General features: G+C 28.9%; 2 protein-coding genes across 3 annotated transcripts; one reads left to right on the plus strand and one right to left on the minus strand.

The window, feature by feature from the left end:
- The first annotated feature begins 2,042 nt into the window (after positions 1-2,042).
- On the plus strand, positions 2,043-5,915 carry LOC124846811 (Peroxisomal membrane 22 kDa (Mpv17/PMP22) family protein). Its single transcript, XM_047324167.2, has 7 exons — positions 2,043-2,484; positions 2,647-2,745; positions 3,027-3,128; positions 3,284-3,359; positions 4,473-4,543; positions 4,625-4,710; positions 5,635-5,915. Exons 1-7 carry the CDS (start codon positions 2,413-2,415, stop codon positions 5,684-5,686), a joined length of 558 nt encoding a protein of 185 aa, XP_047180123.1. The 5' UTR covers positions 2,043-2,412; the 3' UTR covers positions 5,687-5,915.
- Positions 5,916-8,106: 2,191 nt separating this feature from the next.
- Positions 8,107-9,046, minus strand: EDA6 (embryo sac development arrest 6). Of its 2 annotated transcripts, none has more exons than XM_088097670.1 (2): positions 8,238-9,046; positions 8,107-8,148 (listed from the first exon to the last, which is right to left on the minus strand). In XM_088097670.1, the coding sequence occupies exon 1, from the start codon at positions 8,626-8,628 to the stop codon at positions 8,242-8,244; it is 387 nt and encodes a 128-aa protein (XP_087953796.1). In that variant the 5' UTR covers positions 8,629-9,046; the 3' UTR covers positions 8,107-8,148; positions 8,238-8,241. The 2 variants fall into 2 exon arrangements, with proteins under 2 accessions (XP_087953796.1, XP_047180102.1); XM_047324146.2 differs by having other exon boundaries at positions 8,107-8,735; positions 8,858-9,045.
- Positions 9,047-13,271: the final 4,225 nt, after the last annotated feature.

Below are 13,271 nucleotides of genomic sequence, written 5' to 3' on the forward strand. Positions count from 1 at the left end.
TTTTATTTTTAGAGTTGCGTAAATTTAGTCATTTCAATAAATTTTATTAAGTTTATTATTTTAATGTTAATTAAGTAAAATCATAAAATAAATTTTAAAAAAATTTGGTTAAAATAATTAAATTTAGACATTTCTAAAGTTCATAGACTAAATTAAACTAGAATTTCGAAAAAGAAATTAATTTTAATTTTTACTGAAATATAAGGAATAAAAACATATTTAAATGAAATATTGTTTATTATATACAAATTTGGATTGAAAATAATGTTTTATATTTATTTTACTTAATATAATTTAGTAGGAACATAACATATTTTTTTATAATTATAGGAATGAAAAACAATTGAATCCTAACATTATTTTATATTTTAAAGATTATTTAATTTAAAAATATATAAATTTGTCTAAATTACAATTTTAGACGTATGATTAATTTTTCTACTTAAAGACGTGATCAAATTAAATCATTTAGAAATATTATATAAATGATACGCTGAAAAATATAATGAAAATAAATTAAACACAATAGTACAATATATGTAATTACTAGTAGTGGATTATTTGAAAATTACTCTTTATATACAAATGTTTCTTAAAGATTTTTTTTTTTCATATACTAACTTTCAAAATGAATTAAAATTTCACAATATTTTACAAAGTGTTTTACAAAAGTGTTAAACTTTAAAACATTTCAAAAAATTAACTTTTAGAAGTTAAACGGGAGAAAAAAAAGGTCACTAAAGCATCTTTTGCACTTTTTGAAATAACTCATTACAATACGCCTTATTTCTAAAGTCCTTAGGCATTTTCTTGTCGTTGTGAAAGATTTATTTCTAAATATAAAGATCAACTCCACTAATAAATGGGATAAAAATGTTATAATTATTATAAAGATTTATCATTACTATAATGCTATGTATGAGACTTTTCCGTATAAAATATTTTTAGAAAAAAAAAATCTTATAAATTAATTCGTCAAAAGTTGTCTTATATAACTTTTCTAAAGTATTGCTTTTAATTTATATATCAGTGAGTTTTAAAGAAACTGGGTTATCTTCTTATTTTTCTATTTTAAAAATTATTGTGAAAGTTTTTTCAAACTTGTGTAAGAAATAAATAATCTATAACTTAGACATGTGTTGCACTTGGAAAATTTAACTCCCAGAGTTTTATAATTATATATTTTTCACTAAATTTGGGTTAGGTTTAGACAATTGTTGTTGAAGTTTCTGATTATATTAGGTTAAATTAAAAGAAAATCAATCATTTACACGAATCACATTAACTCGAGTGACCAGACTCAGTTTAATACAAGCAAGTGAAGCAATCACTTGATTCGAATTAGACATTTTTTTTATATGAATTAAATTATTTTTTGAAAGTGAAATAAACCTAATGAACAATCCAAATATTCTGTTTATATATATAAAAAATACAACTTAAATATAAATGAGATAAATTAGTAATCGTTGTCCTACAAGTAGTATGATAAACATTCAAACAAGACATACAAGTATAGTTTCAAATAGAAAATCAACTAATTATTTCGGATAAAAATTATTCATTATTCCATATATAGAATCTTTTTATGAGAAGACTAAGGATCTAAATAGAAAAATGTAAACATAGCTTTTTTGAAAATGTACTGAAGTGAGTAAAAAAAAATATAAAAATATTTTATTTTTAATTATACTATATATATAGATGGTTTTTAAAACATTATCAATATTTACTACTGGTAAATTTGTTATGAATTACATTTATATATTTTTACTATACAATTATATATTTTGGAATTTTATTTAAAATTTTGAGTTCGTCAAACTATCCAATTTCTAATCATTAATTCCTCAACTCAATCGGATTACTCACCGAGTCATATTTCACAGTATCCCTTCTTTTTTTTTGAAAAAGTAATTAATCATATGAATACAAATCGAATTAGTATGATTTGGGTTATTAAATCTACGGGATCAATTGGATCCAATCAAGACAGGCTTCCACGCGGGCAAAATTACCATAAACATGGCTAAATGCCTCTCCAATGGAACCAAGAGATTCCTTAATCTTTCGTTCTTTTCTGCTACTACTTCGAAATGTTTAGGGTAGGTATTAATTAATTAATTAATGGCTAATTAATATCTAAGAATTTCTGGGAAGGGATCAAATTCGATTTTGGTCTAGTTTTGTCATGAATACGTTAACACCCTTCTGCAATGCCATGCTTCGTGTGAATCGTGTGATTCATGTGTAGTACCTCCATTTGCTTTTGCCACCTAACCTCTGATACTTTCATTACCCTTTCTATATTTTCTATGTTTCTGGTCACTCTTCATCTTCTTCCATCTTTCAAAGGATACGAGTAACTATCACAAAGTAAAAATACACAAGATCCGGGCTTGATCAACCACCATGTCTGACAAAGTCAACCATGTTTTCAAGAAATATCTTCACCAGCTTCAGCACCATCCCCTCAGAACCAAGGTTTCAAATCTCTCTTTTCACACTCTTCTCGTTTTTCTCATTTTCATTTAAAAGAGAATAAACAATTGGGTTTGATTCAAAAAAATTGTTTTCTCATTTATTTTTCCTTATGGGTTTTAAGAGACTAATGGGGTTGCTAAAAAAAACCTTGTCGGTTGTTAGGCAATTACCGCAGCAGTTTTGGCTGGTTTTAGTGATGCAGTTGCACAGAAGATATCTGGGGCCAAGAAACTTCAGTTGAGAAGGCTGCTTCTTTTCATGGTATGTCCATTTTCCTTAACCATGTTTCTCCTAAATCACTGTTTCAATTTCATTTTCAATTTGTACAGTATCTGTGTCTGTATCAGTTTTTCTGAAAATCGTTCGTATTTTCCATGGAGCTAACTAGAATATCGTCTTTACCATCAACCTTTTCAGAACTTTCATTCAGTGATCATATAAAAAAATAAAACACCCTGTGTCACCGAAGATGAGGCAGAAATTAAAGTTTGTAGAGAAATTTTTAAGGACTGAGCATATCTGAAATCAATTTTTTTTTGCAGCTCTATGGTTTTGCCTACTCGGGACCCTTTGGACATTTTCTCCACAAATTGATGGATAAAATTTTTAAGGGGCAGAAAGGCAATGACACCGTTGCTAAGAAGGTATTGTGAGCCCTGTGTTGTTATCCCTTGGTCTCTTCTCTGATCCTTTCACTTGTAGGGACATTATTTTGTATTGTGTTAGGTTCTATAATGTTTATAGTCCTGCTACAAGGCTTTAACTAATTCTCTAGTGAATGAAATTCCTTTATGAATAGGTGATCCTTGAACAGATAACCAGTTCCCCATGGAACAACTTCTTTTTCATGATGTACTATGGCTTGGTTATAGAAGGTATGCTCATTGATAAAATACGTTCTCATTTTTTTGTTATACCTCAGTTTACACAAATTAATTTTTTGAAACATTTACATTAATCCTTAATGCCAACTTTTGCTGTTAATGTCTTGTCTGCTCTGCATCTCACCTCCCCACTCAAAACAGAAACCATTCAATTGTTTCGCTCTTCCGTAAATACCTGCTTTCTTGTGTTTATCATGATTATTATGCCAGTGCAAGAAATTGGTCGCTTGTCGTTGCTTAATTCTTAACTTTGATCCTGTCACTGATGTAGTGCCGAAGTTAGTATTTGTATGTCAATATGGTGTATTGCACTGGAATGTGGTACTTTAAAATGAGTCTCCTCACTGAATTTCAACACATGGAAAATGCTAAATGTGTTCTGCAACAGTTGTTTAGTCATTTAATTCTTTACATGATAAATGATGTCGGGTGTTTTTCTTGACAAGAATGTTAGTAATTTCTTTTGATGCAGTTTTAGCATTTCAAAGGAAACAAATTCAGTGCAAAACTTTTCAGTTTTATCAAACATCCCTTGACTAATATGAAATCGGTGAACTATAATTAGAAAAATAAGTAAATAAATAAAATAAGGTCTAACAGTGTTTTTGATGTTCCTACCTTTGGAGCATACAAAGGAGTCTAACAACGAAGTTTTTATTTTCCTAAACTATCCCGCCTATACGAATTTTTGTGTTGGATAACTTGGAGGAGTTCAATATAGGGCTACTTGCATGTGTCTGAGTTTCGATCTACAACAAGTACTTGTTCTCAACTATGTGAATCACATAGAACTCCCACAGAAAAGACTTGATCAAACCAAGAGGGTGGAGAGTCTGGAAAGTTGCAATGAAGAAGAAAACACAAACAAAATTTCAAGATTTAAGAGATTTTATACATTGAGTGATAGATAACATTTAAGCTTTTCTGAAATACACCTCATATTTCTTTGATTTTCTTCATGTACTAAACCTAAAATGTAGGCAGCTTTTCAGTTATTGTTAAGTGTTCTAATACATTTTGAAGACCTGACTTAAGAATGACAACCTGTGAATAAAGTATCCTGACAGATTTATCTGCATTGCATTGTAATTAACTGGTTTTCAGGAAGACCTTGGAGTACAGTCACAAACAAAGTTAAAAAGGATTATCCTTCTGTTCAATTGACTGCATGGAAGGTATGGCAATGAAAACAGTCTTCTATTCAGCTCATGGGTTTGAAGAGTTAGTTTTTTGAAGTTATATGGTTTTACTTGCAGTTTTGGCCTGTAGTTGGTTGGGTGAATTACCAGTATATGCCTCTGCAGCTCCGTGTTGTATTTCACAGCTTTGTTGCTGCTTGCTGGTGAGCTACATCTTTTAACTTATTATTTACATGGCATCTCTCATTTGTTCTAAAAATTAATGAATCAGCATCATGAGTTGATTATACTATGAAAGGTATGCGTGGCATTGTAAACTACAGAAGTTTCCTGTAAAGTGATGTGAAATCAATGAAATTATATTTTACTCTTAGAAGCAGGTCCAGTTTTGACTTTTTAAGGTCATAGGAGAGGGTATATTTCAAGCGGACAAAATACCTATTGTGTGAATTCTGCCATCAACCATCATACTGTGACTTCGTAATTTGCAAAACCTACCATCTTAGCTAAAGTCTTATGTCTAATGTACATACACGACCTAATAGATATGCTGAATAAAATGGCCCAACAAGGTTCATAATACTTCACTAACCTAACATAGAAGATATTCGAGATATATTTGTTGGTACAAATATTCATATATTAATAATATATATAGCAAAAACGGACAATAACTTATATGAGGGTAATTGATCCTAACAATGTCAGTCCACAAACTTTGGATCAGAACATTAACTTTCACTGTGGACTGATAACGAGAACAATCATTCTCTTTAGACATTGACTAACATCACATATTCTAAAACGGACAATATTTTGGATAAGAGGTGATTGACTCTAACGATGTAATTCAACAAATTCGAATACCTAGTAAATGAAACCAAGTATAATATATTGTTGCAGTTTGATTCTTTGTGTGTGTTGATTAAACTATTTTCTTTCAGATGCCTTGAAACGGACTAAGTTATGTCAGTATGTTACCAAGTCACTAAGATTTTAGATTTTAGCACAAGGTTGAAGTGCATAATAGTTTCTTCCATGCTCTAAGTTTGATAAATCAATTATTGTCATAGCTTCCATGAATTTATTGGCAATTAATGGGCCTCTGGTTGACTTTCTTACATCAGGGGAATCTTTCTGAATCTGAAAGCAAGGTCTGTTGCAATTAAGAATGCGTAGGACAAATTTCAGACTTTTGGGTAATTTTCTGCCTGCTTCCAATGTAAAGTGGGATGAAAAATCTACCATGGGAGCATTCACGGAAGTTTGTTTGCCACATTAGACTATTCTTTTTAATTTCCGCTGGCTGTCATCACAGTTGAGTTGAGCTTTCAGTCGCACTATTGATGAATGTGGTGTTACTTCTTATCGACATCAATTATAATCATAATATGATTTTAAAAAACCATCTACTCCAAGCCCATTTTTTAAATATATTTTTGCTTGATAGCATTAATTCGGAAATATATTTGTTTGGTTTTTGCGTTTATAAAATTAATTTTATGGTGACTTGAACTGATTTTAAAAAGTAAAACTGATTTTATGACTAAGAATATTTATCATCTTTATTTTTCTAAGAATGATGTCTAATTTAGCATTTAAGAGAGAAAGAGGTGATTTGGATTAATTACTTTAGGTGGGGAGCCTTCAACATCTAAATATGATACCTGAAATAAAGATAACGAAATTTTATTATGTTGATTTAAAATGCATTTTAAAAAACTAAATTTAACTTTATTTCATTTGAGAGACGAAAAGAGCACAAATCCAATAGATATCCCATGAAATATCTAAGTTGTACTTGATCTAGATAGGAAAAGGCCTATGTTATGATGAAAAGTAATTCGTACTATCCAAAATTTTACGGTGAAAATTTGAGAAAAAAAACATCCTTTCGATTGTAGATTTAAACAAAATTTAACTTATGATACCACATCTGTGTTCCTAAGACTAAAATTTTGAAACTACATTACAAATTATATTTTATTTGATAAACAAATATATACTAGATATTGATATGAGCATAATTTGTACACCGGATATTCTTAAAGAACAATTTTTATAGTTATTTTAGATTTACTAGCTCAATTTTGCAATTCATATAAATCCAACCTACATAAAAAATTTAAAATTTTATTTAAGATTACTAACATAATAAGTTTTAATTCTGTTTACCGTGAATCAGATACTCATGTCAATAATAACAGTAATCTAAATAAACTTATTTAAAATTAATAAATGATCTTCAAAGCTTTTGAGAAAGAACAAAACGAAGGATGTTTCTTTCTTTCTTATCTTTAATATATTATAATTATTAAATAAATATACGAAGATGATTAATGAATCAAGGATCAAGTGAGTTTCATGTAAATTAGAATGAGAAAAAAAGTATTGTTGCACTAACTTTTACCGTGACAATTTCAGTTGAATCAATATAGTAAATACTTACTCTATATGTTGATTAACATTTTAGCTATCGTAATAGGTGTGTTTGTTATGTCAATTCAAATTATGTCGATTCAAATTACACCTGTGACAATAAATTTTATCCAATTTATAAAAGTATTATATTATTTATTATGAGAGATGACTTACAATTCTCATAATCAGTATATATTTGTTTGTATAATTATCCAACTATAAACAAACTACCTTGATTTTTATCCCTTAATAACATATAAATGATTAGTAGTGATTAATTCTAAAGTGACAATCTATGTGAAGAAACTTCTGCAGAAGTACTTTTTAGGAAAGAAAAAAAAATGAAAAATTGTATAAGCAAAAATAATAGATGCACAGATTAAAAACAAACAAAAAAGCTCCTAAATATTAATTAATGTATATCTATTTTAAATTTATGAATTTTTAATTTTAAGTTTTCTTTGATATAAATATTTATGGAAAAAAACGTTAAGTATACTCTAAGCATATAATGTCAGACATCTAGCTTGAATATATCAAATACAAAGGATACACAAAAGTATGAAATATAAAATAATTTGAGACGATACGTGATACATAATAAACAACTCAATGTGAACATTAAATTTGTATTGCTGAACATATAAAAAAAGGTGTATCCAAAAGCAATTCTACCATTTCAAAGCTTAAGGTTTACTTTTAAAAAATAAAAACACATCGAATCATCAATCCATAATAATACTTCAGCAACTGCAATTTTATCTATAAAAAAACACATACGCTATCAAAAAAGATTATTCATAGTCAGTTGTTTATACAATTTTTATTTAAAAAATGAAACTACTAGTGCCGATGTTATAAATCCATGTGAATGATATAATAATGCACGCTGATGATATTCAATAAGTCAATTTTCAATCGAAATGAATAAATATATATAGTCGTTAAAAGACATGTATTAATATAAAAGAGCGATATTAATAAATCGATATTTATCAAATAAATGAAATATTAACAGAGACCGTTCTAATAAGTAACCTACTATTTTAGTTAATTTATGTTTATTTTTTTGGATAATTTGGGTCTATAGAAGAAATAAATTATTTTCATAATCAACATATGGAAGATGCAAGAAGCAACAGAGAAAGACATGGCTGATGATGATCTGCACATTCTGAAACAGAAAAGTTGCATTTTGGTTGAATGAAATTAAAACTAACCTGTGGAAGTTTGCAAAATAGGAATGGTGTTATTTGCAGGCAGAAACATGACTGTAGGAATAGCCAAAAGAAAAGAAAAGAAAAAATACATTGTCACTTGTTAATCCAGTTGGAAAGTTGAGTGGGGTTCACAATTCCCTTTATGCAGGTTCCCTTTATCTTCAAAAGGTTTGCTACCTCCTCGTAACTACCATGCTCCTTCACCGCACTGGATTTCACCTCCCCAGTCTGCGAATTCAACCGGCTTCTCTTCTGTTCTACTGAGGTACAACCAGATAAGTCGGGTCGGGCTGAGTCTAGTTCAACCCTCCGACCCAAAAGAGTTCCTTTGGTCAAGAACTCGTGGGCTAGATACCCGGCTAGAAGCCCATTTGATGGTGGTGGCTCGGCGGCTTTTGGCGCAGCCGATTTATCAACTTCAGCAAGCTTCCCCTTTCTTGAGTTGCCACCTGGAAAATTTCTCCGCGGATGCTGACTCATTATCGTATTGTACGAAGCGTAGAGGACACTACTTTTGATTTGGAAGGGCAAATTTGCGAAATCTTAAGTTTTGTCGTTAGTGAAGGAAGCACAGACCGGACCCACAACTAAGGCGTTCCAACATGCAATTAAAAACAGCAATAACAACGGTAACAAAAAAAATTAATAACAATAATAATTTAAAAAATTAGGCGAAAAAGAGTGGGTTAGGGTTGTGGAAGAAGGAAACCAGGGATCGGCGTTGGGTGAAAAAACGAGCACAGATCTTGTGGGGTTTGAGGAATCACCACCGCATGCGACGGAGTGAGAGAAATTATATAGATGAGTGAGACACCAGAAAGAAAAGAGAGGAATTGTGATTTGGGAGTTTGGGAGTACGAATGCGAGAGGAAAGAGGAATAATACTATGTGTGAGGAAAAAAGAGGGTCATAATATATTTTATCTACCAATTTGTTTTACTCATTTGTCCCTCAATTTTCAATATATAACTCCTATCTCACCATTAATAAGTTATAACTATTTTCTATTTTAGGTTAAACCCAATTTTAATCTTCTTGATTGGTTAAATATTTACTTTTATTTATTTTATATAAATTAATTCATATTTGGTCAGTACAATTGTTTTAAAAAAAATTTGGTGTCTTTCTATATGCATATGTGAATTTATTAACTGGCAAATATGATTAAAAATGACAAATAAATAGTAGATAAATTAAATAATAACTAAATAATACTCGTAAAAAGTAATCTTATAAAATTTTTCTTTCAAATGTATAAATGGAATTAAATATTTTATAAAAGAAAACATACTCCAAAAATTATGTTATCATGGTTACAAAGCCTTTTCTTTTTCAGAGTGTGTTGAACCCGCAGCCTTGTTTCATGATATATTAAACTTGATTTTGAGAAACTGGTTCAATCCAGTTAAATTCTTATTCAGATTCTTACAACACAATCTAGTTCACTTTAATGAGATTCTATGATAAGAAATAAAATGAGACACATAATTGAATATATGATCAGTAGTATCTATGTCTAGAATCCATTTAGAATAGATATTATCTTGATCCTGAGAAGAAGTGGAAACATTATGAGAACTCACTAGATCGGTACAATGTGTGGTTGTGGGATTAGATTGAGGAAGAAGTGTCAATAGACCATGAATTTGCTCTTGAGAAAGTCCTAGAGTTGAGGAATGTGACTGCGCCTGAGAATTATTAGAGGAAGGAACAACTGCAGATGCTATTGAATTTCACAACCTCAAATTGGACAAAAATTTCACAACCCGAATCTCCGAAAATTCTTCCAGATTCCTCAAAAATCAATTAAGGGCTACAAGTGATTAAAGCACACAATTGTTTCTTATTGAAAACCCTAAAAAGCAAAGTCAAAACATAAAACATAACGATGCGAGAGTAACAGAGGGAGTAGTCATAGAAAGAGAATAAATTGTAGGAAAACCAAGAATAAAAGATAGAAGATGAAGATCTTGACAGTAACAAAATTGATTGCGGAAGAATGTGATCAAGAATTAATTTTCTTCTGATACCATGTTATGAAAAAAGAAATGATGAAAATCGTGTATCTTATTTAATAATAAAGAAAATGTACAATTAATATATATAGTTGTTTAAAACAATATAAAAACGAAATACAAATATAAAAACATAATATAAATATATGAACATAAGTGTGTGTATATATATAAACTAAGAATAAATTAAATCTAATACTTATAATAGGTTCCATCCACAGAGAATCAATTCTAAATGCAAATGCATTCTCTTGACCACCATGGACGTTTACAACATCATGAAAACACTTTCTACACATTTTCACCATCAACCATGCATCCCAAACACACATCACACCAACTTATTTTTATCTCACCTCAAAACGTCAATCACACACCACTATCTCCACCAGTAAAGGCACAACATTTCAGTCAGGTTCTCCATCTCTCACTTTTATAATAAACTGCACTAACTAGCTCGACCAACCACCTTCACATTCAAATGATGCATCATTAGGAATCTCACTCAGGGTTGTAGCTGAAAAAACAAAGCCAAAACGAAACACACAACAGTGGTGCATACATGTAAAATGAGAGTGGGATTTGACAAGAATACTTTGGTAAATGCAGTGTTATTGCCTTCAAATCCCCAAATGAAGCAAAGATTAGAAAAAGTGAGCATTGACATATCCACGTCTTCCCTAACGAACACAAAAGTAATCTTCAAATTTAAACCTAATCCAATCTTACAAAATTAATTCTATTATTTGTAGTAAATATAAAATATCTAATAAACTAAATTTTCTACTCAGAAATTATTCGGTCAAATAAGTTATTCCCATAGTGAGTTTCTTTGATTTTTTTTCTTTGTATTTAATTTCATGTTATATAATTATATACACAATTTGTTATTATAATGTGATTCTAAATTTATAAATTGACTTGTCATGCGTTATTAGTATAAAAAAATTGGTTTGTTAATTGAAAATTTTCCCAAAGTATATCATTTTTTTAATTGTCAACGTAAACCTGATAATTTTTATGTAGACTAATATAATTTAATAATAGTACAAAAGGAGAAACATGAGAAGGAATCTTTCATGTCTACCGAATTACAAATTCCTCCACTAGCATCAATTATCAGCTAGCTAGACACGTTTTCAACTGTCACTTTCTTTCGGTATTTTGCTGTTGTCAAGTCCCACAATACTGCAACTCCTCCTAATGGGTTTGGGTCAGATTCCTAGATGAATTTAAACCTAGGCCTTACCTTTTGCACCCCTTAATATATATACTCCTTCTTTTTCATTCTCATGTACCTTAATACCCTCGCATTACACATTCCATGCAAACACTGCCTCTTAACAATAACTTGATTCATATTCCTTTTCTTCTCATACTGATTAAATCAGTAAAAGTTGTTACCCGTCGTCATTTATAATTGTTTCGTCCATCTTCTTTTCAATTTCAATTAGACTAACATGGATGTCAATTTCAGTATAAATTTATGTGTTTTTATTTCTCAAGGCGTAGTTTTTGTTCAATATAGAATGTTTAATAAAATCTTATTTTAATTAATTTCTCAAAGTTGTAGACAATAGATTATAAAACCAATATATTTAGCTCTTTTATTTATAATACCACCTTATTCCCTTGTATCATAACTTTCTTTTACCTAAGTTATTTTGAACATTTTTACATTTATTATGAAACAATGTAATAATGGTGTAAGTGTCATTTCTTTATCTTTCCATAATTCTTTGCTCATTTTTGAGATTCTGTTAATTTAGACCCTCCAACATTATCCAATTGTCACAATCCTTTATCTTAACAATGAAAATATATAAAGCATGATAAATGTATAAAATACATAAATAGATAAAAAAAAATAGAGAATAAATTATCCTAAATTAATATACATAATATTTTTTAACAAGATTCGCACGTGTCTTTGAAATTTTTTCCTCTTCTATTTTTCGTTCTTACCTCTTACAAGAAGATTCACCTTAATCTTAATTCTGTTGTCTTTAATTACAATCCTTCAATTATTTTCTCTTTAACCCTAACCATAATTTCAACTTCACATAAACAAAAAAGGCATATACATTTCCTACATATATGAGAGAAGAAACAAGATGATGATGATGAGAAAGGAAGAATGCATAGTCACAAGAGAGAATAATGAAGAGGGTGATAATAGGTCAAAGTGTTACAATATATATATATATATATAAAAGGAAAAATGGAAAAAATACATATGCATCACTACTAAAACTATGACTTGTTGATTTTTACAAATTTTTATGTTCTTTGTAAGATTAACATAAATGTAAACTACAAAAAAAAAAATTAAACCTTTTATATCAGTTAAATTATAAGATGGTAAAACACACTCTATATAGACTATAAAAGAAACTGATATAACAAACTGGTTTTATTTTATTTTTTCAAAAAGTCATTGTCATTATTCATTTTTCTCTCAACAAAGATAAGAAAATGATGAATGTCTTATGGTAACAATATTCACAGTGGTGAATACCGAAATAGTTTATGGTAGCAGAAAAGAAAGAGAAGGAGAACTTAAGAAGAAGGAGAAAAAATAAATAAAACACAAAAATAAACTTTCATTTTTTAGATAGATAAGATAAGACTTTCACTACTATAATAATTTATATTTTGTGGATTTTTTTTCTTTACAAATATTTCATACATCTTTCAAAATTTACATAGCAGCCAACTCATTTTTTCTTGAATCTCTGTAATTTATTTTTTATTTTTACAGAAAAAGTATTACAATTTTAATAGTGTTTCCATCGTATAAGTTCAATTTAAATCCATCTAGAAAGATATCGATTTTAAACTAAACGAATATGGAAAATACTTTTATACACCTGTTAAAAGTTTAGCTGACATAAAAAAAATTATGTTAGTCCAAATTACAATTGATATCATTATTTTATTTTATTTATAAATTTATAAGTGAATTATAGTTCTTATTAAATAGCATTCTTTTATAATACTAATAATAATAATAATAATAATAATTATTATTATTATATTATACTTATACATATTCAATGTGATTATATAATATTTAAAGTTATATTTGTTAACCATATTAATAATATA

This window comes from Vigna umbellata, chromosome 8 (assembly GCF_029865625.1).
Source record: "Vigna umbellata cultivar VRB3 chromosome 8, Vumbellata_1.0, whole genome shotgun sequence".
In the NCBI taxonomy this organism is placed as follows: domain Eukaryota; kingdom Viridiplantae; phylum Streptophyta; class Magnoliopsida; order Fabales; family Fabaceae; genus Vigna; species Vigna umbellata.

Excerpts from the sequence above, each read along its gene's own strand:
- LOC124846811 (XM_047324167.2), top strand. The coding sequence starts at position 2,413 with ATGTCTGACAAAGTCAACCATGTTTTCAAGAAATATCTTCACCAGCTT. Across the intron at positions 3,360-4,472 it reads CTATGGCTTGGTTATAGAAG|GAAGACCTTGGAGTACAGTC; the intron begins GTATGCTCATTG and ends ACTGGTTTTCAG. Across the intron at positions 4,711-5,634 it reads AGCTTTGTTGCTGCTTGCTG|GGGAATCTTTCTGAATCTGA; the intron begins GTGAGCTACATC and ends TTCTTACATCAG.
- EDA6 (XM_088097670.1), bottom strand. The coding sequence starts at position 8,628 with ATGAGTCAGCATCCGCGGAGAAATTTTCCAGGTGGCAACTCAAGAAAG.